This window comes from Hippopotamus amphibius, chromosome 2 (genome assembly GCF_030028045.1).
Source record: "Hippopotamus amphibius kiboko isolate mHipAmp2 chromosome 2, mHipAmp2.hap2, whole genome shotgun sequence".
NCBI classification, from domain to species: domain Eukaryota; kingdom Metazoa; phylum Chordata; class Mammalia; order Artiodactyla; family Hippopotamidae; genus Hippopotamus; species Hippopotamus amphibius.
Genome location: NC_080187.1, coordinates 101,340,237 through 101,364,642, shown reverse-complemented (window position 1 = coordinate 101,364,642; position 24,406 = coordinate 101,340,237). Strand labels below are relative to the sequence as shown.

The 24,406-nt window shown below is 35.0% G+C and overlaps 1 protein-coding gene across 4 annotated transcripts in view; it reads right to left on the bottom strand.

The window, feature by feature from the left end:
- Window positions 1-24,406, bottom strand: part of LOC130844211 (putative COBW domain-containing protein 7) — a 41,279-nt gene that overhangs the window by 3,614 nt on the left and 13,259 nt on the right. For all 4 annotated transcript variants that reach the window (XM_057720458.1, XM_057720461.1, XM_057720460.1 and 1 more), the window contains 6 exons: window positions 20,482-20,528; window positions 18,681-18,767; window positions 15,519-15,563; window positions 10,637-10,693; window positions 7,794-7,845; window positions 22-90 (listed from right to left, as the gene is read on the bottom strand). In XM_057720458.1, coding sequence (XP_057576441.1) covers window positions 22-90; window positions 7,794-7,845; window positions 10,637-10,693; window positions 15,519-15,563; window positions 18,681-18,767; window positions 20,482-20,528 — 357 coding nt within the window. The remainder of the gene's footprint in view (window positions 1-21; window positions 91-7,793; window positions 7,846-10,636; window positions 10,694-15,518; window positions 15,564-18,680; window positions 18,768-20,481; window positions 20,529-24,406) is intronic.

Sequence of the window (24,406 nt, the reverse complement as noted above, 5' to 3'; positions counted from 1 at the left end):
ATCAGTTAAAATTGCATTCACCTGAATATAGACATTTAGACTTTCTTCTTTTGCATTTCCTGGTACTTCAAATGTGACTGTAATAATACTCTGTAAATCAAGAGATAGTCAATGATTTTTTTATAGTAATGTGAATATACATTTTTTTTAAATCACAAGTTTTAAGATGAAAAGTAAGGAAACATTCATGGACATTTGTGTTGCCTTAACAGCAATATTAGGTATATCTTTTTCACCATATTTGCTGATTTTTGGTATCAGAAACTCCATGTTCTATATTCTGCAGAGTTAGACAATGGCTTGGTATTTACACAGAGAAACTCTTATGAAAGGATACTCATTGTTTAATTCTTTACAAGATTCTCAGCACTAAGAGGGAAGGTAATATAGAGAGCGTATCAACTATGTACTGAACGAGGTACTTTTGCCTGGGTCGTTTTATTTCATCTTTTCATTTACTCCTGACAACAATCCTGTAGATTAAACATAATTATTTCCATTTTATAAACTGGGGAAGATGACGCCCAGGAAACATAAACTACCAGAGCAAGGAATAAAACTCAAATGTAAACGTTCTCTAGGGAAAATAAATACAAATTAAAAGATTCAGTTTATCTCTGACCAAATAAGTACCGAGGGAAGACGAGCTCCTAGAGATGAGCACGATAATATAATGTCATCTTCGGTTTTAGAAGGTTGACATCAACATTTAGAGAATGTTAACTCTGAGGTTTATTTTTCCTCCTGATTTCGATAAATCTCTCACTGTCCACTCTTAGGAATCAGAAGCTTAAGATTTCCTCTAGCTGAGCACATAATTAAAATCCAAACTTCTATTTGCCACAGTAACCCAAAATTTCAAAATTAATGACAAAAATACACGAGGGCTAAGCATAACACAATAAAAGCACAAATCCCACCTCGGATGACAAGATGCTCAAGCCAAGCTTTAAAACAGGCGGAAAGAACACACTAATGCACTGCTTTACATAACTGCCTAGAACCACATATCTTAACACTACAAATAATACTTAAAAATCCATACCAAAATGTACAGCGTCATATACCGTATCAAAATATACAGCAAAAGGTTGCCAAATGAAACATAGTTTGTCAGTTTCAAAAGACAGTAGTAATTCAACATTCAAAATCGCTTATAATGTATTTTATGCAAATTGGGTAACTTGGCTTTTAATGTTGGGACTGTCTCAACATAGGACTCAATATTGTCTTATTCTCAGCTTAAAGAATTTTGTATCAGGAATGATTTTTGCTTTTGGCAAGTTAGAGATATGACAATATTTCTAAGGGGTACAATTAACTCCATGTGAAATTTTAAAAATGGTTTTAAAAATTAAGACAATGCATCACGGGGCTCAAGGAGGGAGAGCTATATTTAGAACTAGATGTTTTTCTGTACCAATAAACTCTTCTCATACTAGACAAACCCTAAAGAAGATGAAACCCGTAAATGCCCAGTGCAGAAGATGAGGGTCACAACTCACAGCTCGCAACTGGCTCTACTAATAAGTGTACACAGAATGCCACCTGGGCTTTCTCCTCCACCTTCTCACCCCTCAAACCCAGGTCCTCTTTATCGGGATGACCAAGAGATCCATGAGAAATAGGGAAATGCTTTAAACATCACTCAGGGATAAAACTTTAATGATATACATAATATGTCCTAGGTGTTACCCATTTTGGACTTCTTTTTTCCAGTTTATTTTTATTTTGAACCTAAAATTAACTTTCCTTTCCCCAGACACAGAAAGAAGCAGAAACCTGAGGCAATAATTCAGAAAACTAAGAGCAAAATACGGTACTGCCTCTAAAAGATAATTTAGGGATGACTCCTAAATTTTAGGAGTTTGATCTGTTTTTTCTTTAATCTACCAGGTTATTTCCCTCAGTTTTCCACTCTTCTGCAAACAATACCTAATACATAATAACTTCTTTTTTTTTTAATCTGGAAAACTAAGCCCACTAACATGCTTAAACACAAAACCTCTATCTCCACACTCTACTCCTCTGCTCCTTTCTCTGTGTCACCTCTGCTGTGATATCCTGCCACCAGGTACATAGCTAAATATTTGGTGTTTTCATCGAAATCAGTTTGCCTTCTTCTAGATTTCCCTATTTCTAGGTTCCTCTCATCAATCTAGGCTTGTTTCCCATCACTTCTCTCTCTCCTTACTGCTCCTCATCAGTTAGTAAGCTTATTCAAGCAAGCCTACCTGTGAAACAGTACTTGTTTTATACCATTTCCATTCTCATTGTAACCAACATAGATCAGGCCCTCATCACAGGGTATCTGGACTGCCACAGTATCTTCCCGCTTGGTCTCCTGACTCCACACTCCAATCCAGCTCACCTGACACTGTCCGATAGCACAGCATGAGTTCTCTCTGTCTGGCAAATCAAATCCTAATACCTTAGCTCAGGATTCCAATACCAAGGATTCATCAAGACTTCTGCACTAGAATACTCTTGTAGAGCACTGCCACGTTCCCACTTTTAAAGATCTGGATTGCTCCTTCCCTTACTCCTTCCAGTCCAAAAAAAAAACAAAAGAAACAAAAAAACCTCCTAGTTTAAACCTACTTTTTGGTGTATAAATCAGAATAGCAGTTACATCTTTGGAAGCAGGGTTACCTACTAGGAAGGGAACTCCCTCAACAGTTTTGGAAATCTTTATCTTCATCTGGGTGAGAATTATAGAGATATGTGTTCGTGTGTACATATGGACAGATATATAGGCACAAATATAAGCAAAGATACATTGACTTGTACACTAAAAAACTTGTATGCTTTACTGTAAGTTAAAAAACAAGCAATCTTTCCTGAAACCTCAGATCCACTAAATCAAATGAGACTGTTGATGCTTCTGAATCCCATAGTCTTTGGTCTGCAATATTATATTATACTCTGCCCTATGGTTTATATACCTAAAGCAGGAAAGTGCATCAGGATCTCCTGTGGAGTTTTTTTAAAAAATAGACATGCCCTATTTACTGGTGAAATGACATAATGTCTGGGGTTTGCTTTAATACATACCAGCAAAGGTGATGGGTACTCGCAGATTCTTTATACCATTCCACTTTTATTTGTTTGAAATTTTCTATTAAAAGCATTTTTTTAAAGACTCCAGCAAAAGAAACGTTAGAAAGATGAATAAAATAAAATCAGCAAAATGTTAAAAGCCACTGCAACTGGGTCATCTGCACAAGGGATTCATTTTAATAGTCTCTCTACTTTTTCGTACATCTTTGAAAATTTCCATAATAAAATGTTAAAAATATACATACACATTAATTTGCACATACCCAAGGTCTACTCCTGAAAATAGGGATGAGGAATGGGGACCACTGAACATCCAATGTTTTTTGTTTTGTTTCATTTTGTTTTGTTTGCTTTTTGGCTGCATTGGTTCTTTGTTGCTGTACACAGGCTTTCTCTGCAGCAAGTGGGGGCGACTCTTCATTGCAGCACAAGGGTTTCTCATTTGCAGTGGCTTCTCTTGTTGCAGAGCATGGGCTCTAGTTGTGCGGGCTTCAGTAGATGTGGCGTGGGGCTCAGTAGTTGTGGCACACGGGCTTAGTTGCTCTGCAGCATGTAAGATCTTCCTGGACCAGGGATCAAACCTGTGTCCCCTGCACTGGCAGGCAAATTCTCAACCACTGCACCACCAGGGAAGTCCCTGTCCAATACTTTTAAAAAGCCCACAAGTGATTCTGATGTACACCCCATCTGAGAATCACAGCTTTTCATTCTTCATGAGCACTCACCATATACCATATCCTGTGCTATGCAATGAGGAATATACATTTAGGAATTTACAGACTAGCGTAAGGGAAAAGCATTTCAATCCAAACTACAAGACATATAAATGCCACAACAGGGATACACTCAAGATACTGTGGGTATATAGATAGTGGCCATGATTAAAGTTCTCAAAATTAAATACTACATATTCTTCATCTTTTACTCCTTATGACCCCTAGCATGAGGTCCTTCACCTAGAAGAATGTGATGTACTTCAAGTTCATCTTTATACCTAATACTGAGTATCATAACCAGTTAGTTTTTCTCAAAAATTCTACCCCTAAGGACTTGTACTTCTCTTATTCACTCATTTTAAAGATAAGATATACCGTGCTCATGGATTAAAAGAATCAATATTGTTAAAATGTCCATACCACCCAAAGCAACCTAGAGATTCAATGCAATCCCTATCAAAATACCCATGGCATTTTTTTTTAACAAAACTAGAACAAACGATCCTAAAATTTGTGTAGAATTATAAAAGACCCAAATAGCCAAAGCAATCTTGAGAAAGAAGAACAAAGCTGAAGGTATCACACTTCTTGATTGCAAACTATACTATAAAACTACAGTAATCTAAACAGTACAGTACTGACACAAAAACAGACACACAGAGATCAATGGAATAGGACAGAGAGTCTGGAAATAAACCCACGCACCTATGGGCAATTAATCTACAACAAAGGAGGCAAGAATACACAATGAAGAAAAAGTCCCTTCAGTAAGTGGTATTAGGAAAACAGGACAGCTACATGTGAAAGAATGAAACTAGACCAATTTTTTACAGTGTACACAAAAATAAACTCAAAATGGATTAAAGACTTAAATCTAAGAACTGAAACCAGAAAACTCCTAGATGAAAACAGAAGCACTACACTCTTTGACATAGGTCATAGCAATATTTTTTTGAATCTGTTTCCTTAGATAAGAGCAACTAAAGCAAAAATGAACTAATGGACTACATCAAACTAAAAAGTTTTTGCACAGCAAAGGAAATCATCAAAATGAAAAGGCAACCTACTGAATGGGAGAAGATATTTGCAATTGATTTGTCTAATATATAATTAATATCCAAAATATAGAAAGAAATCATACAACCCAGTATCACAAAAAAACCCAATATGATTTAAAAATGGGCAGAATACCTGAAGAGACATTTTTCCAAAGAATACACACAGATGGCCAAAAGACACATTAAAAGATGCTCAACATCACTAAGCATCAGGGAAAAGCAGATCAACCACAATGAGATATAACCTCACACTGCTGGTAGGAATGAAAATTGGTACAGCCACTATGGAAAACAGTAATGAAGGTTCCTCAAAAAATTAAAAATAGGACTACCATACTATCCAACAATTCCATTTCTGTGTATTTATCCAAAGAAAATGAAAACACTAATTCAAAAAGATATAAGCCCCCAGTGTTCTTTGAAGAATTATGTATTTACAATAGCCAACATATGGAAACAACCTAAGTGTTCATCGATAGACGAATGCATAAAGAAGATGTGGGGGTGTGTGTGTGTGTGTGTATACACAATGGAATATTACTCAGCCATAAAAAGACTGAAATCTTGCCATTTGTGACAGTATGGATGGGCCTAGAAGTATTATGCTAAGTAAAATAAATCACACAAAGACTAAAAGGCAACCCTCAGAATGGGAAAAAATAGTTGCCTATGAAACAACGGACAAAGGATTAATCTCCAAAATATACAAGCAGCTCATGAAGCTTAATACCAAAAAAGCAAATAACCCAATCCACAGATGGGTGGAAGACCTAAATAGACACTTCTCCAAAGAAGACATACAGATGGCCGACAAACACATGAAAAGATGCTCAACATCACTCATCATCAGAGAAATGCAAGTCAAAGCCACAATGAGGTATCACCTCACACCGATCAGAATGGCCATCATCACAAAATCTGGAAACAATAAATGTTGGAGAGGGTGTGGAGAAAAGGGAACCCTCCTGCACTGTTGGTGGGACTGTAAGTTGGTACAGCCACTATGGAAAACAATTTGGAGGATCCTTCAAAAACTACAAATAGAACTACCATATGATCCAGTAATCCCAACTACTGGGCACATACCCAAAGAAAACCATAATCCGAAAAGAAACATGTACCATAATGTTTATTGCAGCACTATTTACAATAGCCAGGACATGAAAGCAACCTAAATGCCCATCAACAAATGAATGGATAAAGAAGATGTGGCATATATATACAATGGAATATTACTCAGCTATAAAAAGGGATGAGATGGAGCTATATGTAATGAGGTGGATAGACCTACAGTCTGTCATACAGAGTGAAGTAAGTCAGAAAGAGAAAGACAAATATTGTATGCTAACTCACATATATGGAATCTAAAAATGGTACTGATGAACTCAGTGACAAGAACAAGGACGCAGGTGCAGAGAATGGACTGGAGAACTCGAGGTTTGGGAGGGGGCGGGGGATCAAGGGGAAGCTGAGACGAAGCGAGAGAGTAGCACAGACATATATATACTACCAACTGTAAAGTAGATGGCCAGTGGGAAGTTGCTGTATAACAAAGGGAGTTCAACTTGAGGATGGAAGATGCCTTAGAGGGCTGGGACGGGGAGGGTGGGGGGGACTCGAGGGAGGGTGGGGGGGGGGAGTCGAGGGAGGGAATACAGGGATATGTGTATAAAAACAGATGATTGAACTTGGTGTACCCCCCAAAAAATAATAAATAAATAAATAAAATTAATAAAAAAAATAAATAAATAAATCACACAGAAAAAGACAAATACCATATGATTTCACTTATATGCAGAAACTAAAAAGCAAAACAAACAAACATATATAACAAAACAGAAACAGACTCATAGACAACAGAGAACAAACTGGTGGTTGCCAAATGGAAGGGGCGGGGGGGATAGGCAAAATAGGTGAAGGAGAGATACAAACTTTCAACTGTAAAATAAATAAGTCACAGGGATGTAATTTACAGCATGTGGAATACAGTCAATAGTACTGCAATATCTTTGTATGGTGACAGATAGTAACTAGACTTATCATGGTGATCATTCTGTAATGCATAAAAATATCGAATCATTATGTTGCATATCTGAAACTAATAACATTTTATTCTGTAGGTTAATTATACTTCAATAAAATAAATAAATATAAATAAGATGAATGAATGTTCTATTAAGAAAAGTTTCTCAGAGAAATATGTCACAAACATGGTAGTCTAGCTCCCAATAAATATGAGCCAAAATGAAGACAAATGAACAGTATGCTATTATCTTGGCCCTATTACAATCAATGATTCAAAAAATAAGTAAAAGCCTCAAGATAAAGGAGAGAATGCTAGGCCCACTGCTCACTCACATGCCCCCTTTTCACCATGTTTAAACAGAAGAAAGAAGTTACCCTTAAGGTTCACCATCCACAACTTGCTTAAAAGAAAGATGGGTACAGTGAAAATACACTTTGTTCCTAGTATCTTCAATATTTGCCTCAGGAATTATAGTTTTAGAGCATGAAAAACACCTTAAGGGGTTCAAATTTACAGTGCTATCTGAAGGTGAAACTCAAAGTCAATTTTTATGTAAATAATCCATGGATGCCTATGCCAGACTTTTCCTTACTCAGTAAGTTAAATATAGATAAAAATAGGCTGCATAAAGAACTCCAGGCTGCTTTTATATAGTAATTCCCCTCAGAAGAACTAATCAAAATACGTTGACTGATGTGTGGAATAGAGAAGCTGGAAAGCATAATTTTCTAAGATTCTAAATAACTCTGGTTTGATGAACTCCTATTACGCATTAAGAAACTAGATTAGATGACCTCAAAAGCATTTAAATTCTGAAAACTATCAAAATAGTTCAAAAATGCTTTTTTAAAAAGAGTTCTAATAAAATAATCCTAAGCAGAACCATTTAGTTAAAGAGATATTTTAACAAACTTTTTTTAAAGATTTTTTTACCTGATCAAGGTGAGGTTGTATTGTTGGCACATGTTGAAGTTTTTTCTGCAAACTAAGAATAACTGATTGTAAATTCAGAGTTCAATACACTTCTGATTTAACCTTATATATTACTTAAAGATACGAAGCTGAACAAGGGAGAGACTTTCCACAACTGAATCTATTACATAGTTCCAATTTTACATGCTGTTTACATATTCTAATAGACAAACACTGGCAGACTGTTTAAAAACTTTTCTTAAAAAATGTACATACATTCACATACATACATATACACACAACAGAGAGAAAAACTAATCTTTAGCAACACTATTTGGTGTGTTAAATATGTTAAATAAATAGATTTCTTTTTTACTTCCAAAAGATCTAATACAGGCCTGGGAAAAGATTCATAAGCATTTTACAATTGCTCAAAATTTCATCAACTCTCCACATGCTTCCTCAGATGAAAATAATGCTGGAACCTAAAGAAAATTAGAAGGGTAAATATTTCCTTTATCAATGTTTTCCCTTGAATATATCTACTTAAAAAAGAAAAACAGCATCCATACATGTAAGCCTTCTATACAGTCAGTTACCAGTGGTTGAGAGAAAACAAAAAGTCAGAATCCTAAAAATGCATTGTTCTGATATGGAAAGAGCAAAAGATCAATATGGAATAACAAATTATAACCAAAACAACTGCAGCATACCTTTAGAGACTGATGGGGGTAGGTTGCGAAGAGGAAAAGGACTTAAAACCTTGCAGATGTTTTGCCTTGAAGAACAGTGAGGGGTAAATTAGTAACAGCAAGTTTAGGAAAGAGAAAAGGCTTGTAGGAACTGTTGGAGGGAATGAGTCTCCTTGGGGGGTCTTAGTAGGGAAAGTGTCAAATTAAATCCTTCCCAGCTGGTTGCTCAGGAAAGAATTCTCTTGCTGAGCATCTAAGCACAAAGAAAAGTTATGCAAAGGCCCTATCCAGAGCAGGGGCTTCACATTAAATAGCTACTTCTTTAAATGTCACTAACGCAGTAACTGTGGAATGAAATAACCTTAGAAAATGTTTGAAAAATTCTATGTTCTTTCCCTATGTTCAAATACGTCCCAACATATTTAATGTTGGGCAATGACCTGCCTTCCACAGGGAAGCAAAAGTTTCCCTCTACCTCTTAAGTCTCTGGCTGGGTCTGAAAATTAGACTGACAAAGATTAACAAAAGAAAAGCATATACGTTTATTTAACAAGGGTTTCATTTGACAAAGGAACCTTCATAGGGAGATGAAGATCTGAAGAAATGGTTAAACCTGAGTGTTTTTGTGCTAGGTTTGATCAAGAGTGGAAAGCCACGGAAAGATATGATAGGACAGAGGACGAGCCAAGTTTAGGAAACTAGAGGAAACTCAGAGAGGCCTGTGCCTTCAGATTCCTCTTGTATCTGCCTTTGTCTTCAGAAATTAGGATGCTCCTTTCCTCTGGATATAGAGAAGTTACCTCTCACATAAGGGGGTTATGACTCAACTACTTTAGAGGAAACAGGAGAAAATATTTGCAAATCATGTATCTGATGAGGGGTTAATACCTAGATTATTTAAGGACACCTACAATTCAGCCACAACAACAACAAAAAACAAAAAATCCAACTAAAAAATAGGCAAAGTACTTGAATAGTCATTTCTTCAAAGATAATATACAAACAGCCAACAAGTAAATGAAAAGATGCTCAAAATCTAATTGTTAGAGCAATGCAAATTAAAACCACACTGAGCTATCACCTCACACCCACTGGGACAGTTACTACCAAAAACAACAGGAAAAAACAAGTGTTGGCAAGGATGTGGAAAAGCTGGAACACTTGTGCACTGTTTGTGGGAATGTAAAATGGTGCAGCTGCTATGGAAAACAATATGGTGGTTCCTCAAAATATTAAAAATAGAATTCTAGGCATATATCTAAATAAATTTAAAGCAGGATCTTGAAGAGAGATTTGCACACCCAACCCATGTTCATAGCAGAATTATTCACAATAGCCAAGGGGTGGAAGCAACTTAAATGTCTATCAATCAATAAATGGATAAAAAATGGTATATACATACAATGGAATATAATTTAGCCTTTAAAAAGGAAGACAATGTTGTCAAGTGCTACAACATGGATGAATCTTGAGAACTAAGTGAAATAAGCTAGTTACAATAAGATAAATTACTGTATGATTTCACTTATTTGAGCTTTCTAAAGTAATCAAATTCTTAGAAACAGATAACAGAAGAGTGGTTACCAGGGGCTGCAGGGAGGGGAAAACCAGGAGTTGTCATCTGTTTGGTAGAGTTTCAGTTTTACAAGATGAAAAAGTTCTGTAGATCCACTGCAAACAATGTGAATATGCTTAACGCTACTGCATTGTACACTTAAATGGTTAAGGATGATTTAAAAAAAAAAATCGATGTTCAGGGAAAAACAATTTGTTCTTCTTTCTCTTATCAAAAGGATTCCCTCCGGGGAAAGAGGCAGGAAACTGATCCATCACTACAGGAAAAGGAGTATCTGTGGGAACACCCTAAACTAAAATTTTCTATGTATTTCATGCATTTTTTCATAGAAAGAATTACACATAGTGTTTGATAAAGAAATACGAACAATAAGTCTCTAAAGTTAACTACCATTTACACTATAATCTCTGTAGGAAAATACATGTGATTTCCAAACATCCAATTAGCAAACTTTCAAGAATGTAATCATTAGGAATGGTCTTGTATGCCAAAGAAATAACAGGAAGTATAAATCAAATGTGCATCTGTGAAATCATTCCTGCACTCCTATAATAAAAGTACATTATAATAAAGTGACCAAAATACAGGAAACATACCTTATTCCAGAGAGACTGTCAAAGGCATGAAGATCTAATATATTTGAGAGATCAACTCTAAAAGGAAGAAAACCAATGTGAAGTGTTAATTTCTGGAAAATATATTCAATTCATCAAGAAAAAAAAAATTCTGTTTTGCCAGAAATGTAGACATAAAGGTTAATCAGTATATTCTATTTTGGGTAACATAAAATGACAGGCAAGGAACAAAAAGCTGTTATAAAAATTTTTTTATGGAATTTATATATTAAATTTTAAAAACTGAACAAACAGTTTAAGACCAAGGCAGAAAATTACTTGGTTGTTGCTTCAATAAACCGTAGTGGTCTTTCTGGGTTTGTTTTTACTTTCAATTTTTTTTTTTAATCCTGAAAATTTGAGCTTTTCAAACTATATTTTTATAGCAAAAAAAAAAAAAAACAGTTACAGAACTGAAGCTTTTGAAAAGTAGCAGTATATTACTCAAAAGATGAAATGAGGGAAATTGAACAAATGGAAATAACACAGTAGTATAGGTACATTATCTTTGGAATTTCTGTATTTCTTTTACCCCACTTCCCCGCTTACATGACACAACATATAGCAGCATAAGAATATGAGAAGTCAAACAATCAATGTATAAATATTCACTCTAGGATCCTTATCTACATCTAAAGAATGTGGTTTGATTTTATTTCCTTCAGATGGGGTTGCATATAGACTGAAACTTCCCAGTTAGTGCTCTATCTGAAAAAACATTACTTCCACTATAATTATTTGGTGGTAATTAAGCATTATTAGGAAAGCAGACATTGAAATCGGAAGAGATTATATCACAATTAGCATTAGGCTTGGTTTAAATACATAGAAGCAAATTTATAAAGACTGAGTTCCAATTTTTATGCCAGCCTACGAAACAGTAAAGGACACTGATTCCTCCATAATCCAAGCTACAAGGAAGGGATGTTTGAAGAAAATGACAACTCTATAATTAAGTTTCAAAATTAGATTCCAGGGACTTGCCTAACATTTATTAAATTTTCTCACAAGGAAAACAAAACTTTGCAAATTCAAAATTTTTTCAAATACAAAAGCATGTAAAAGCCATCCCCTTTAACTTAGGGCTGACCAGCTGTGTCTGCTCTGTTCATTCTCAACAGTCTGCCATATATGCACACTTGTGATAACAATACTGTTAGATTGTGATCACTTATCCTGGCACAAGGCAGACAAATTTCCCGTCTTATTAAAAGAAGAAGACTCCAGAGTTCTATGTTAACAGACTGTAACATCTCAAATTCTGGACATTCTAGATGAGCAGAATTAGGAAAATAATCAAGCAAAGAAGTAAATGTTCCATGAAGAAATTTCTGAATATCAATTTACATAAGAGACCAAAGCCTTAACATTAAACATATTTCGTTTCACACCATCACAGTTGAGTAAATATTTATACTGACAGGTGACAAGTGAATGAAGTTTTCCACCAAGTTTATCATCTTTAACTTAGGAAATAGCTTAAAGTTTAAAAAGTTTACACATGCTAATTGTGTGAATAGCAAATTCAGCCCAACTGTGTGAATACTAAAGTCAGCTCTGAAACACAAGCTTCTAAATGGACTACAGTTTTCACTACAACTGTCCTAGAGAATACATATCATAGATTTAGAGATAATTCTGCTTTATACCCAGATTCTTTTGATATTTCCAAAACAAACAGGATCAACAAAAGATCTATACAGTTAAATTCTACAGAGAATAATAAAATATCAAAGTCTCTCACTGTATCTCACCAGATTCTCAATGGAGAGGAAAAGAGGAAAAAGTCTAAGGTTCCAGATGAAAGTTGCCATGGACTTTCCCCAAATTTACTAACACGATCAAGAATAAATTCCTTCACTCATCCAAGGCATGGATGAAAAGTAATTTCCATGGCATCAAATTTTATTTAATTTCCCCCTTCAGAGAAAAAAACATCAGATCTTTTCCAAAACATTAATATAGAAAAAATAAATAAAAATAAAAAGACTATTACCATCTTGTAAAAACTGAATGGGAGAATGAAGCAAACAGGGGAAAGAAAAAAGTTCCAAAGCTCATCTTTGCTCCTAATTTCTTGAGCTATCCATGCCAGGAGTACCTAATCTTTTCCCTATGAGGAGGTTTCAATTATCCCTATGTCTAAAGACTGCTTTAAGTAGTCTAAGACCAGGGACAGGAGAATGAAAATGGAAGAGGGCTCTGGCTGTCTCAGGGAAGGGCAGTTTAGCTACTACTCCAGAGAGAGAGTTGTCTTTTCAAAGTTCAGGGAGTCTCAGAAACAGGGGCCACCAGACCACCCCAGACCTACAAGTTGTTGATACCATCCAATAGTAAGTTGTGAATTCCAGAGCTACATTTCCAAATGCCTTCCCTAGTGGCATCTCAAACTCAATGTTTACAAAACAAACCAATCCCCTTTACCAAACTCACTGCTATCACTACCCTACCCCAAAGTTACTCCTTCCTGTATTTCCTAACTTCAAGAATAGCACCATATTCAATCCATCTCCCAAGAGTCATACTGCTTTTAAAATCTAATTCCTTGCTGCCTACAGGAGAAAATCCAAATCATGTGTCATGGTGTTCAAGACCCTTTGTGGTAATTTCTCCATCTCCACAGTCATACCTCTTTTTTCTCTCCATAACATAATCAATGTGTTCTAGCCATTCTAAAATATTCACAGGTTCCTGGAATACAAAATCTTCCTTATCCCAAGAAAGCCATTACTACTCTTGTCCATCTGGAAAACTGCTATTCATTCTTCAAGACTCAGGTCAGTGACCACCTTCTCAGTCAAAATTTTCTGACCGCCTCATCAGGAAGAGTTGAATAGTTATTCCTCTATCTTCCTAATCTTATAGGATCCTGTGCATTTAATATTCCTGTTATAGTGATAATATTTAATATACTGATTTTTGCTTGTTTTCTTATCTCCCCCAAATGACTAATCTTAAAGGCAGAATTTTTACCTTATACGTTGCTTAAATCTTCAACATGCCATGAAATGCCTAGCAACTAGTAGAATGGATCAATAAATTACTGAATTGATTAACATATTATTGATCAACTGGACTTTGGTTTTCCTCTATTCAGTCCACTTAATCTCCAAGATTTAAAAAACAGTCTGGAAAAGATAAGAATGGCACTTCTTCCAATCTTCTACTCCTGAAGTCCATTAGAACTTCCATTTGCCTCAAAATCAACTTAAGTCTCACCAATGAGACCATACTACATCATTCTTACTCCTTAACTTAAATACTCGAGGGAAGCCTTTTCTACACGTTTATAGTAGTTTTATGATTGTCATTTTACCACTGTAAGCACTTGCCAACCACAAAATGCTTAAGGGATTAAAATTTTTTTAAGAGTATCATTTCAGAAAGCTCCTAGATTCTAAGATATACTGGCAAAAAAACTGATTTACGATGTTTGTAAATACAAACTAAATAAATGCTATTACAAAACCACAGCTATTCATGGGTATGATTTTTTAAAACTTAAGCATTATGTGGTTGTCTGTGTGTTATTTTGCAAAGAGCAGAAAATTTAAAGAGAAAGAAAATGGTAAAATGCAACAGGAAGAAAACACACTGAGGAATGGCTCATGGTATGAGTTAGGTTATCAGAGACCTTCTACACTGTAATTTAAAATGCAGGGAGCACATGTGGTATATGCTTATAGAGGACTTAACACTAAGGGCATTCTTCTGCTACCTCTGCCAGCAGATGAGTGGCTTCTGAGAATGCATACCAAATTAATTCCCCAGCTGTTCACATGCATATAAGCAGCTGCTGCTGTTACTGCCTAACACTTAAGGTAGTCTGTCAGCACCTCTAATCTCTACCATAGCAGACAAGCCACTCAATAGGCCTCTGCTGTACTTCCAAGGACAGAATCTCTGACTTAAGAACTGGGTGGCACTAGGTTGCCAGCTGTGAGCCTCAGGGCTGCTGGTTGCATGCTCTTGGTCTATCAGCTGCTAAGCCATTCTTGCTAAAAAATAAGTTAACAAAAATACCCCCGCACAGAAATCTTCTGAAGTCACGACAGCACTCAATGCAAAATAGAGTTCAATCTACAGAAATTCATTTTACAGATGTTTTAAGAACACATCTATTTTATAAAGTAAGGCACATCTGTATGAACAAAATTTAAAAGAGAGAACCTATAGGAAATCAAAATATTTTAAAAGTATGCATCAGGAGCTCAAACGTAAATGTATACATAAACATTTTTTAAATTTATTTGGCTGCCTTCGGTCTTAGTTGCGGTGCATGGGCTTCTCTAGTTTCGGCGTGCAGACTCTAGAGTGCACGGGCTTAGCTACCCTGTGGCATGTGGAATCTTGGTCCCCCAACCAGGGATCGAACCCGTGTCCCCTGCACTGCAGGATGGATTCTTTACCACTGGACCACCAGGGGAGTCCCGGTTCCATATATTTTTACATGACAGATTATTTTTTGCAACTATGAAACACTAAGAAAGTTTTTAAAATATTAAAAAACCATCTAAATATTGCAAATAAGAATAAGATTCCTAACAGTGTATTTTTTCAGATTTCTATACTAATTACTTCTTTGAGTGGTTCAAAATCTTATATTTTCTTCCTCATTAAAGCAAAAGCACACTTACATAGTGTAATCATGGCTCTGAGGTCTTAGCTACAAGGAGAAGCAAATATATTAACTAAATATGCCAAACTAATATGCCAAAGAGCATTCAAAACAATCTTCCGGGCCTCATTTTTTAAAATGCACATGTATCTTTCTTATATTAGAATCAAACACAGTTATCAATTACTTAACATTCATTAACTAAATTAATTTATTGTTAATATTAGTAATAGCTTTTAAAAGTACCTTGATCTTTGTGTTTCTAAAATTTTTCCCAGTCCATTTATTGATCTGAAATAAATATAAAAATGAGGAAAGTAAAAAAGTAGTTAACTTTTTAAAAAATCATTCCATCACATTATTTCTAAAACACGAAGTAAGCATATACAAATATATCCTAAAGCTAGAGAAAAATAAACAATAAAAAACAAACTTACTTTTTTTATAGTTTAATTAGTTTTTCCCTTCTAATCATAAATCAGGTACATTCCACTTATGCATTAAAATATGATATGCAAAAATCTACTGCACAACTGACAGACTAGGGGCTACTTTGTGATATATATAAAGACCCCTCACTTTAGGAAAAATAATTCATAAATAGCCAGTAATTCTAATGTTCTGAAAGTTAGTAGATAAATCAAACTTGTAATTGACACCTAATTTTTCTCAACACACATTGTGGAAATGACTATACACACGCTAGAAATAAACATTTGCGAGTGGCTTTGACCCCAGCCTGTCCTCAGCCACACACGCAGTTTTTTAATAGAATAGCTTCCTCAGTTCCCTAGCTAGGGTCTCTACCTACTCTGCCAGCCCTCCCCTTTCTGATACAGAGATAATGAAATATGGCTCCCTTTGTATGGCGCCAAAAACACTTATTAAATCCTTTTCAATATACTGTACATCTCATCTATTTATATCATCAATTCCATTATTGGAACCCTTTAGGGTTCCTTGCTGAAGATATTTGCTATTTGTTCAAGCCTGTTCTTATGGGTAAGGCCTCCCAAACAATGATTCTGAGGCAAGTCTCTCTACTAATTTACAAAACCCTTAATCTTCTCTTTTGAATATACTCTATAACCTGATGACTTTCACTCTCAAACATGTTTACCTTCTCCCAACTCTTCAAATGTAATTCTGAGTCAGTCGCAAGTCTGAGGTGCAATGGAGGGCAAAAAGCCCAAAGGGTCTGTAATTTATCAAAGTGCTCTGTCATTGCCATATATGCATGACCAATAACAAAAAAAATCAAATTGTACACTTTAAATATATGCAGTTTATTGCATTTCAATTATATCTCAATAAAAGTTCTTGAGAAAAAAAAGGTGCTTTGTCAAATTCTTTTCTGGTACTGCTATATAGTACAGGCTGGCTAATGTCAATACTGTTCATGTTAGAGATCCAGGTTACATAGTCAATATGGGGACAGAAATGCCCAGTAGTTACAATTTCTCCTGTTATGCCAAAAATGTCTGTGACATAGATTATGCTCCCCTTTCTACAATCACAATGATGGATAAGATTTTTTCTTTTTTTAAGAACTTTTATTTACATACAATAAACTACATATATCCAAAGTGCACAATTTGATTTTTTTTCCTATTAGTAATGTATATATGGCAATCCCAATCTCCCAATTCATCCCCCCCAACCCCATCCCTGCTTTCCCCACTTGGTGTCCATATGTTTGTTCTCCACACCTGTGTCTCTATGATGCATAGGATTTTGAAGAGAAACAAAATTTAGAAGACCAGTGTCAAAAGGGGTAAAAGAAATAATCTCCATTTACCACTTTCATCCTTCTAGACATTTCACAAATATCAACCATCTTTCTATTTCTTTTTTTTATTCACTGTAACTGGAAATTACTATGTAAACTAAGAAAAAAAATCTACAGTCTAATAACGATAATAACAGCTAACACAGAGCTTACTACATATCAGGCACTGTGTGAAGCTTACCAATATCATCTCAAACCAAAGGCAGATTCCAAAATCCATGATTTTAAACATTATTCAATTACTATACAACATTACCTACCCTCCACATGGGGACATTCTTACGGCTTTTTATACTCAAGTCTAAGGGAATATTACTACTAAAATAAGACCAAATAAGAAGAAAAATATGAATTCTTTCTTCTGCAATCATTAACCATTGCAGCCAAAATCCTAAGGAGCCTTACTTTTATTGATTCAATTTGTAACATACATTATATGAACTGACACTGACAAACTCAAAATCTGACGTCAGCAGATTGTACGCACTGCAGATGACCGATAATAAAAGCTATCAAATATCTCTTTGTAGACGGCTTCTATTAGTTTAGCTCTTACGGAATAATTAAAAGTCTCTGAACTCTAATCTCATCTGAAAAGTCCAAATGACTGTTGGATCTTTTAACACATATCTGAGTACCATTCATATCGACCCATGTTGATCAGCCTTGGCCACAGACAGTGAAGACATTAAAGCTAGCCGGAAGACAGGCGTGCTTAGTTGACAGTTAAGGAAGACCAGAGTCAATGAGGGTTCAGGGAAAAGTGAAACCGCCTGAGTCAGGGAAGACTTCATAGAAGGAGGGAGAAAGAGGTGAGAGGAAGGGATGAATGAGAGAATGGCTAAAATTGCTTAAGAAAAAGAAAAATAGAGAAAAAGAAGGAATTCAAGGATTGACAGAGTGAGAGTTGGGAACACATTAAGAGTAAAGAAAGGATTTGGTAAGATACCTCCATGAGAAAATAAGCAAACCGTCCTGGGTAAATAGGGAACTTCATGTAGGGAAAGCGTCAAAGAGAAGACAGGAAAATGAGGATGGAGCCAGAAGACGATGAATGTCAGTCCATGCACTCTGAGCTGTAGCTGACATGGAACAACTTAGGGGTTAGGGGCACCAAGCCCCCTCACTGGCCAAAACCCTCATGCTGCTATCTCTGCCTCAAAAACAAAGGAACTGATAAATGACTCACCCAAGGGCAAGAAGCGGAAAGATTCTGAAGAGAATTAGGACTCAAACCCTACTTATTTTGAATCCATATATTATGATCTCTAATTGAACACAAACTTTTCCCCATACTTAGTCAACTTAAAGATCTATAAAATGAAAACACAGATACTATGTTTATTGGGAAAAAATCCATGTATAAGTGGACCTGGGCAGTTCAAACCCTGTGTTGTTAAAGGTTCAACAGTATATTCTGTAAGCCATGGGGAATAGTTTTATATATTACTATTTACATAATAGTCAATTAGGCAACAACAAAATGTGATTCCCTAATGATACTTATAGCAAGTCAATCTTGAACCTTAAATTTCTACAGGGCAATAGTCAAGGTAAAAATATTCTGTTTAGTACATTTTGAATTTGCAGGTACTTAACACACATTTCTAATTTTGTACCTAATAGTTGTTCTTAATTTGTTTAAATTCTCTTCTGAAACCAAGTCGGTTTTATTGAGGATGATGATATCCGCCAAAGCAACTTGCCTAAATTAGCAAACAAAGAACAGATGTCAGGAGAACTGTTAGGACATTAAAAATAAGAAACACCTCCTCCAGATCAATTAGCAGTTAAGAAGGATATAGTTCTCTATATAATGATTTAATTTACTCCTAAACTATTTATCATTCTTCAGATAGTAAGGATAAATTGTATTCACCACTATATAAATTCAGATTTCACATTATTCATTCAAAAAATATTTACTAAGTTCTCTTATTTGCTACTCTGAAACTACAAAGATAAGCCTCAAAAAGTTTACAATTAGGATGATATTCAACTCATGATTTTCTTTGTAAAGAAGTGCATAAAATTCCAATATCCAATATAGTAGGAACAAGGACACTCTACTTACTAAAATATCCCATGTAACAATTACCATAATTTTCAAAGAAATACAAAGAACAAGTTCATTTAACATTAACACTACATTGAACAGTGTAAAAAAAATTCAGAAGATATATAAGGATCTTGAACAATTATTTTCACCACTATAAATATTTATTTTCTCTGTAAAGTAGATATACTAAAGAAACTCAAGTTAAAGAATCCATTTGACTGGATGCTGGATAACAAAATTATAGCTTACTATAATCAGAAATTCTATTTTCTATTAACAGGAGTAGTAAAGCTGAGGATTCTTTAAAATTTCCTCAATTCTTCTAGACTGTTCCCAATACTAGTTTTATGCTGATTATATCAAACAACCAAATTCTCAAAAATAAATCAACTTCAATTCACTGAAAAGCAGGTTCAGTATGTACAACACAGTTTTTTATTTAAGTAAATTTCATATGAATAAAGATTGAATGTGCACATCTCAAAATATAGACAGTCGCAATCTTCAAATTGGAGGGCTTCTATATTTAACTTTATTTTGGCTTTTATAACATTTTGTTATTTTCTACTTGGCTTATTTATATCTTCTATAACAAACATATTTTAATAAAGAAAAAGTTACAAAAATATTTAAGTTCAGTCTACTGTGAAATATAGCAGTGTTCAGGCAGGATTACAAAACAACAGAGCAGCATATTCCAAAGTGATAGGGAATCAGTCACCTGCTTGCAGTCTATTATTTATGTCAGGATCATCTGTAGCCCATCTTGAGGTGGGGAAGACCTCCCTTTTAAACCCAACAGCATATTTAGTGACTGTTGTCTATCCCCAAACTTTTTTCCCATTAGCAAGAAAATGCTTAGGGTAGGCAAACTAATTTAAATATTCATAAGTCTAAAGAGCACCCAACTAGGAACATAAAGGTATTTAAACAAAAAAATGTTCTAAATGCCAAATTGCAACTATTTCCATATTTATTCCTCTGTTACTCTGAATAACAGTGAACATTTGAATCAACTGAATTACTGGTAAAGAAGGCAGGAAGTGAATCAACTCTTTTTAAATAATCATTTTCGATTCCAAAGAAAAATTGTATGGGAACAAGAAAATATTTTTAAATGTTAACATTTTCCAAGTTCCTCACAAAGAACACCAGTGCCCAGCACTCACTTTATGCTGTAATACAGTTTTAAATAAAATTTTCATTATCAGCCCATTATAAATATCGATAATTCAAATGTAGGAGAAAAGATTTTCCTTGACTATGTTTTTATGTTTCTCAGTTTGTTTTGTTTTTCATACCAATAATTTTCGTTTTTCCATTCAGTCAGTAATCAATATATACTTTAAATAAATGAATACCTAGAAGCTTCATTGATAAGGCCATCAGGTTTTTCTTCTGCTAAATGCTAAACAAAAACAAAGTTTGAACAAAAGTTACTGTAGTGTAACACACAAATCAATGTCAACACAAAGCATTCTTGCCTCTAATAAAAACTTCAGGTTCTATTACTGAATACCCAAATTCAGGACTAACTTTTCTATCTGAAGCATTTTTTTCCTGTCTCGTAATTTTTTCCCTACAGTGAACCTGTGGAGTTTTTTGAGGCGAAGGTGAGGTATGAGGGCTTAAACTCTGTCCCCTGACCTCTTCTTTTTCTTAAATGGAAAACCCTCCAGATTTAAAAATCTGAACATTATAGTTCAAATTTTAGGCATTCTTCTTTTTACAAAATTGTCTTTGTTCTAAATATTCAGTATTACTTATTTTTAAAAAAGAGAGGGATAATCACTAAATGTGTACTTTCTAATAGATGTTCCTCCACTCCCACCCTCACACCCCAGCTCCCACCCCAGAATGATACACACTATGAATGTACTGGGCCCTTCCAACTTGCTAGAAACAAACTGGCCGTGGGAAGGACACAGCCCTATATCTAGCATAAAGCAGGTTACCATCTGAAATCCACATTTGAATGATTTGGCCTCTCTGGGCAACTTTGCACCTTGCCAGAGTTAAGCTAGTGCCAAAAAATACTTTAACACTGACTTTGAAGTCCAAGAGGTAGTTTTGATCTCTCAGGAAGTAGTTATTATTTTTCCATAATCCTATTTAGATCCCTAAAGTCACCAGTGTCAGAAGGTTGTTCTCTGAAAAATGTTCCACCTTCATTACCTTAACCCTCAATAGATGTTCCCTGTCACAATAAAACACTGCCTACTGATGTCAGAGGCAATTCAATTATACAATACTTTTTGTATTTGAATCGAATTCCACAAATTATTAAATCCTTTTGCAAGCATTATTATCTCATTTAGCCTTCATAACAATTATGGGAAATAGCTATTCTCATTTTATAAAAAAGAAACTAAAATCTAACACTATCACCATCCCAGGATACTTTATTATAGGGTTATTTTTCAAAAATTGAAAATGGGCTCAATAGAAGTAAAATGAACATAATTTCTGAATCTTTGCGAAAGCCTTTTATGTCATATAAAAAGTCTTGTAAACAGTGTTACACAAATGTTAATAACTGCATAAAAGTTATGTATAAAGATTACCTAAAAATTATATACAAAATTATTTCATCAAATCAGTTTTACAATTCATGAAGAGGTAGATCCTTAAGGTATTTGGATAGTTTGAAACCTAAGAGCAAGTTGGTGATCATTTTATTTAATAGTCTTGGTAAAATCTATAGAGAAAAAATTTTTTTCTTCTAAAAGTTTGCCAAATTCTGTTTTTGGGGAAGCTAGCCTAAACAAAAACTAGAGTAATGATGTACTGATTTCCACTTTAGGTACAATTCTATAAATTCAACTGCAGACCCACTCTGAAATTATGGAAATCAAAGAACTTGAAGAATACTGTATCAAAAATTATTTCTTGTCAAAAGACCAAATTTACTACTTTTGCTAATTATTGTGGGCCTGAGGCTATAACAAATCCTTTCATTATGTCCTCTAGAGCAGCGATCCCCAACCTTTTTGGCACCAGGGTCTAGTTTCGTGGAAGACAATTTTTCCATAGGGTGGGGTGGGGGGTGGGGGATGGTTCAGGCGGTCATGTGAGCAATGGGGAGTGCGGCAGATGAAGCTTTGCTCACTTGCCCGCCTCTCACCTCCTGCTATGCAGCCCAGTTCCTAACAGGACACAGACCACCCGGGGTTGGGACCCCTGCTCTAGAGAATAAGGCCTATTACCACCCGGGGAATAGTACCTGGCACCCAGGCTCAACAAATACTTATTGAATGAATTCTAGGTAATACCCTCTATTTGTTGACATTGATACATGGATGTTGTTACCTGAAAAATTCTACATAACGTGCAGCAACAAATCTTTCTATTCAGCAGTAAATCTGTTTAATAAAGATGTATTTTTAGCAAGGTATCTGTCTCTAAATAATCCTATAATATTGAAATTCTTTTAAATTTTTGAAATATTTTCAAAATATTGTATTTTTGACCTTCTGGAAGGTTTATTTAAATATGAATTTGGGACTTTCTGGCTGTGAGCTGGAGGAGTATAAAAAAGATATGGCAAGAAAATTAGAGATTTGTTTTTGACTATCCATACCTAAACATAACTAATAAAGTAGTATTAATATTTTCACAAAGTAATTCATGTTTTTAATGCATCTAATCTAATCTCCAGAAGATCAGGAATTTTCACTCAAAGCTAACGGGGATGGACTAACATTTTATGACCTCTAGGCAGTCAAGAAGTATCAAATATAAAAACATATTAAAATTCCCCAAAATAAAAACCTGCCAATAGGTACAACTCTATTAAGAATGTGATATGTAACAAACATAAAAAAAGCAGAAGAGATAAATGCCCCTGTTCCATGCACATGTGAAGGCTATACAAACATAAACAAATAATAAATGCACACTAACATTTACTTTCTCTGGATATTAGCCCATTTCCCTCACGCAACTTCTTACCTTCCCAGGTCAAACTCTGCAAAAAGACTAAAACCAATACCTACTATTCAAAAAGATATTCTCCAGTAACACATTATACACCATTAGTCATTAAGTCAGATGACTCCCATTTACAAAGTTAGAAAATGGAAATGTGACATTCTATTCTACCTGTACAGGCAAGGAAGGAAAAATTTTTGCAAATTTTTTTCAAAATATTTTATATTTGCATGTGTGTGTGTGTGTGTGGTGTGTGTATCCCCAAAGGATCCCTGCTTAGAGACTATGGCTTTTGCTTATATATCAAAAAAGACCAGAAAAATTTTTGTACTAATTAATCCAACAAATCAAAAAGGTTAGGGTTCCACATTCCAACTCAGCATAGCATAAGAAAGAAAGGAATCCTTTGAAATAACACCACTGTATGACACAACTTCAGTAAGGGCTTAGAGGGTGTCCTTTTCTGCAGAAATAGAAACAAGCTGGACCGAAAAAAAAGAAACACTGTTGTTGACCAAAGTGGAAAGGAATCTAGTGTCAAAGATGTCAGATGACGTTAAAAAAAAAAAAAGCAGCAGCAGCTATTTCTTTCTAATGGATTGGTTATAGATCTAACACTATTTTAGCTTTTAACAAAAAGATTATTGCATAATGTCAGTCTATTTATTTTTCCGGTCTTTTCCAAACCAAACTGTTTTCTGACTGAATTGTTTCAACAGCTTGTGCAATATAACAGAAGAACCAAAAAGAAACCTCTGACTTGACCTTTTCTGTGTAACTTCATTCATTGATTCTATTGCATTAAATGCTGTCACATTTGTAGAACTGAAAAGGACAATGTCAGTAGCCTGGGTGTCAAGTCCTGAGAATAGAGAGCTGTCATTTGAAGTTGTCCAATTCTTTGCCCGTGATTAAAAAATGAATATTTCAGATCAATGGGTGACAATCCCATTAGAGTGATAGCCCATGATATCAATTACCACTTCAGTTTCAATTTGGCTGGCTGGCCACAAGGTACCATTTCTCAGCTTTACTTGTGATGGGCTGGCTCTGTGAAGCATGACACCCTTAAATTGCTGCCCATTATCCAAGTGTCATTACTTGTACTGCCTCAGAATTCTCTGAATCACAAGCAGCTACTGAGGTCAAGCTTTGCAACCAGAGGAATTGGACAAGTTGGCAAATTCTTTATATAAAGGAAAAGTTATTTATTTGGCATCTGACTTAGAAAATTTAAAGTTTCCATTATCTTGACAGTATGTCAGTTTTGTGTAGGTATATTGATTTAATAATTTAAGAGGTTTTATCAAGGTGGCAGGGGTTAAACGTTTACTGTGTTTGCATTATTCAGAATTT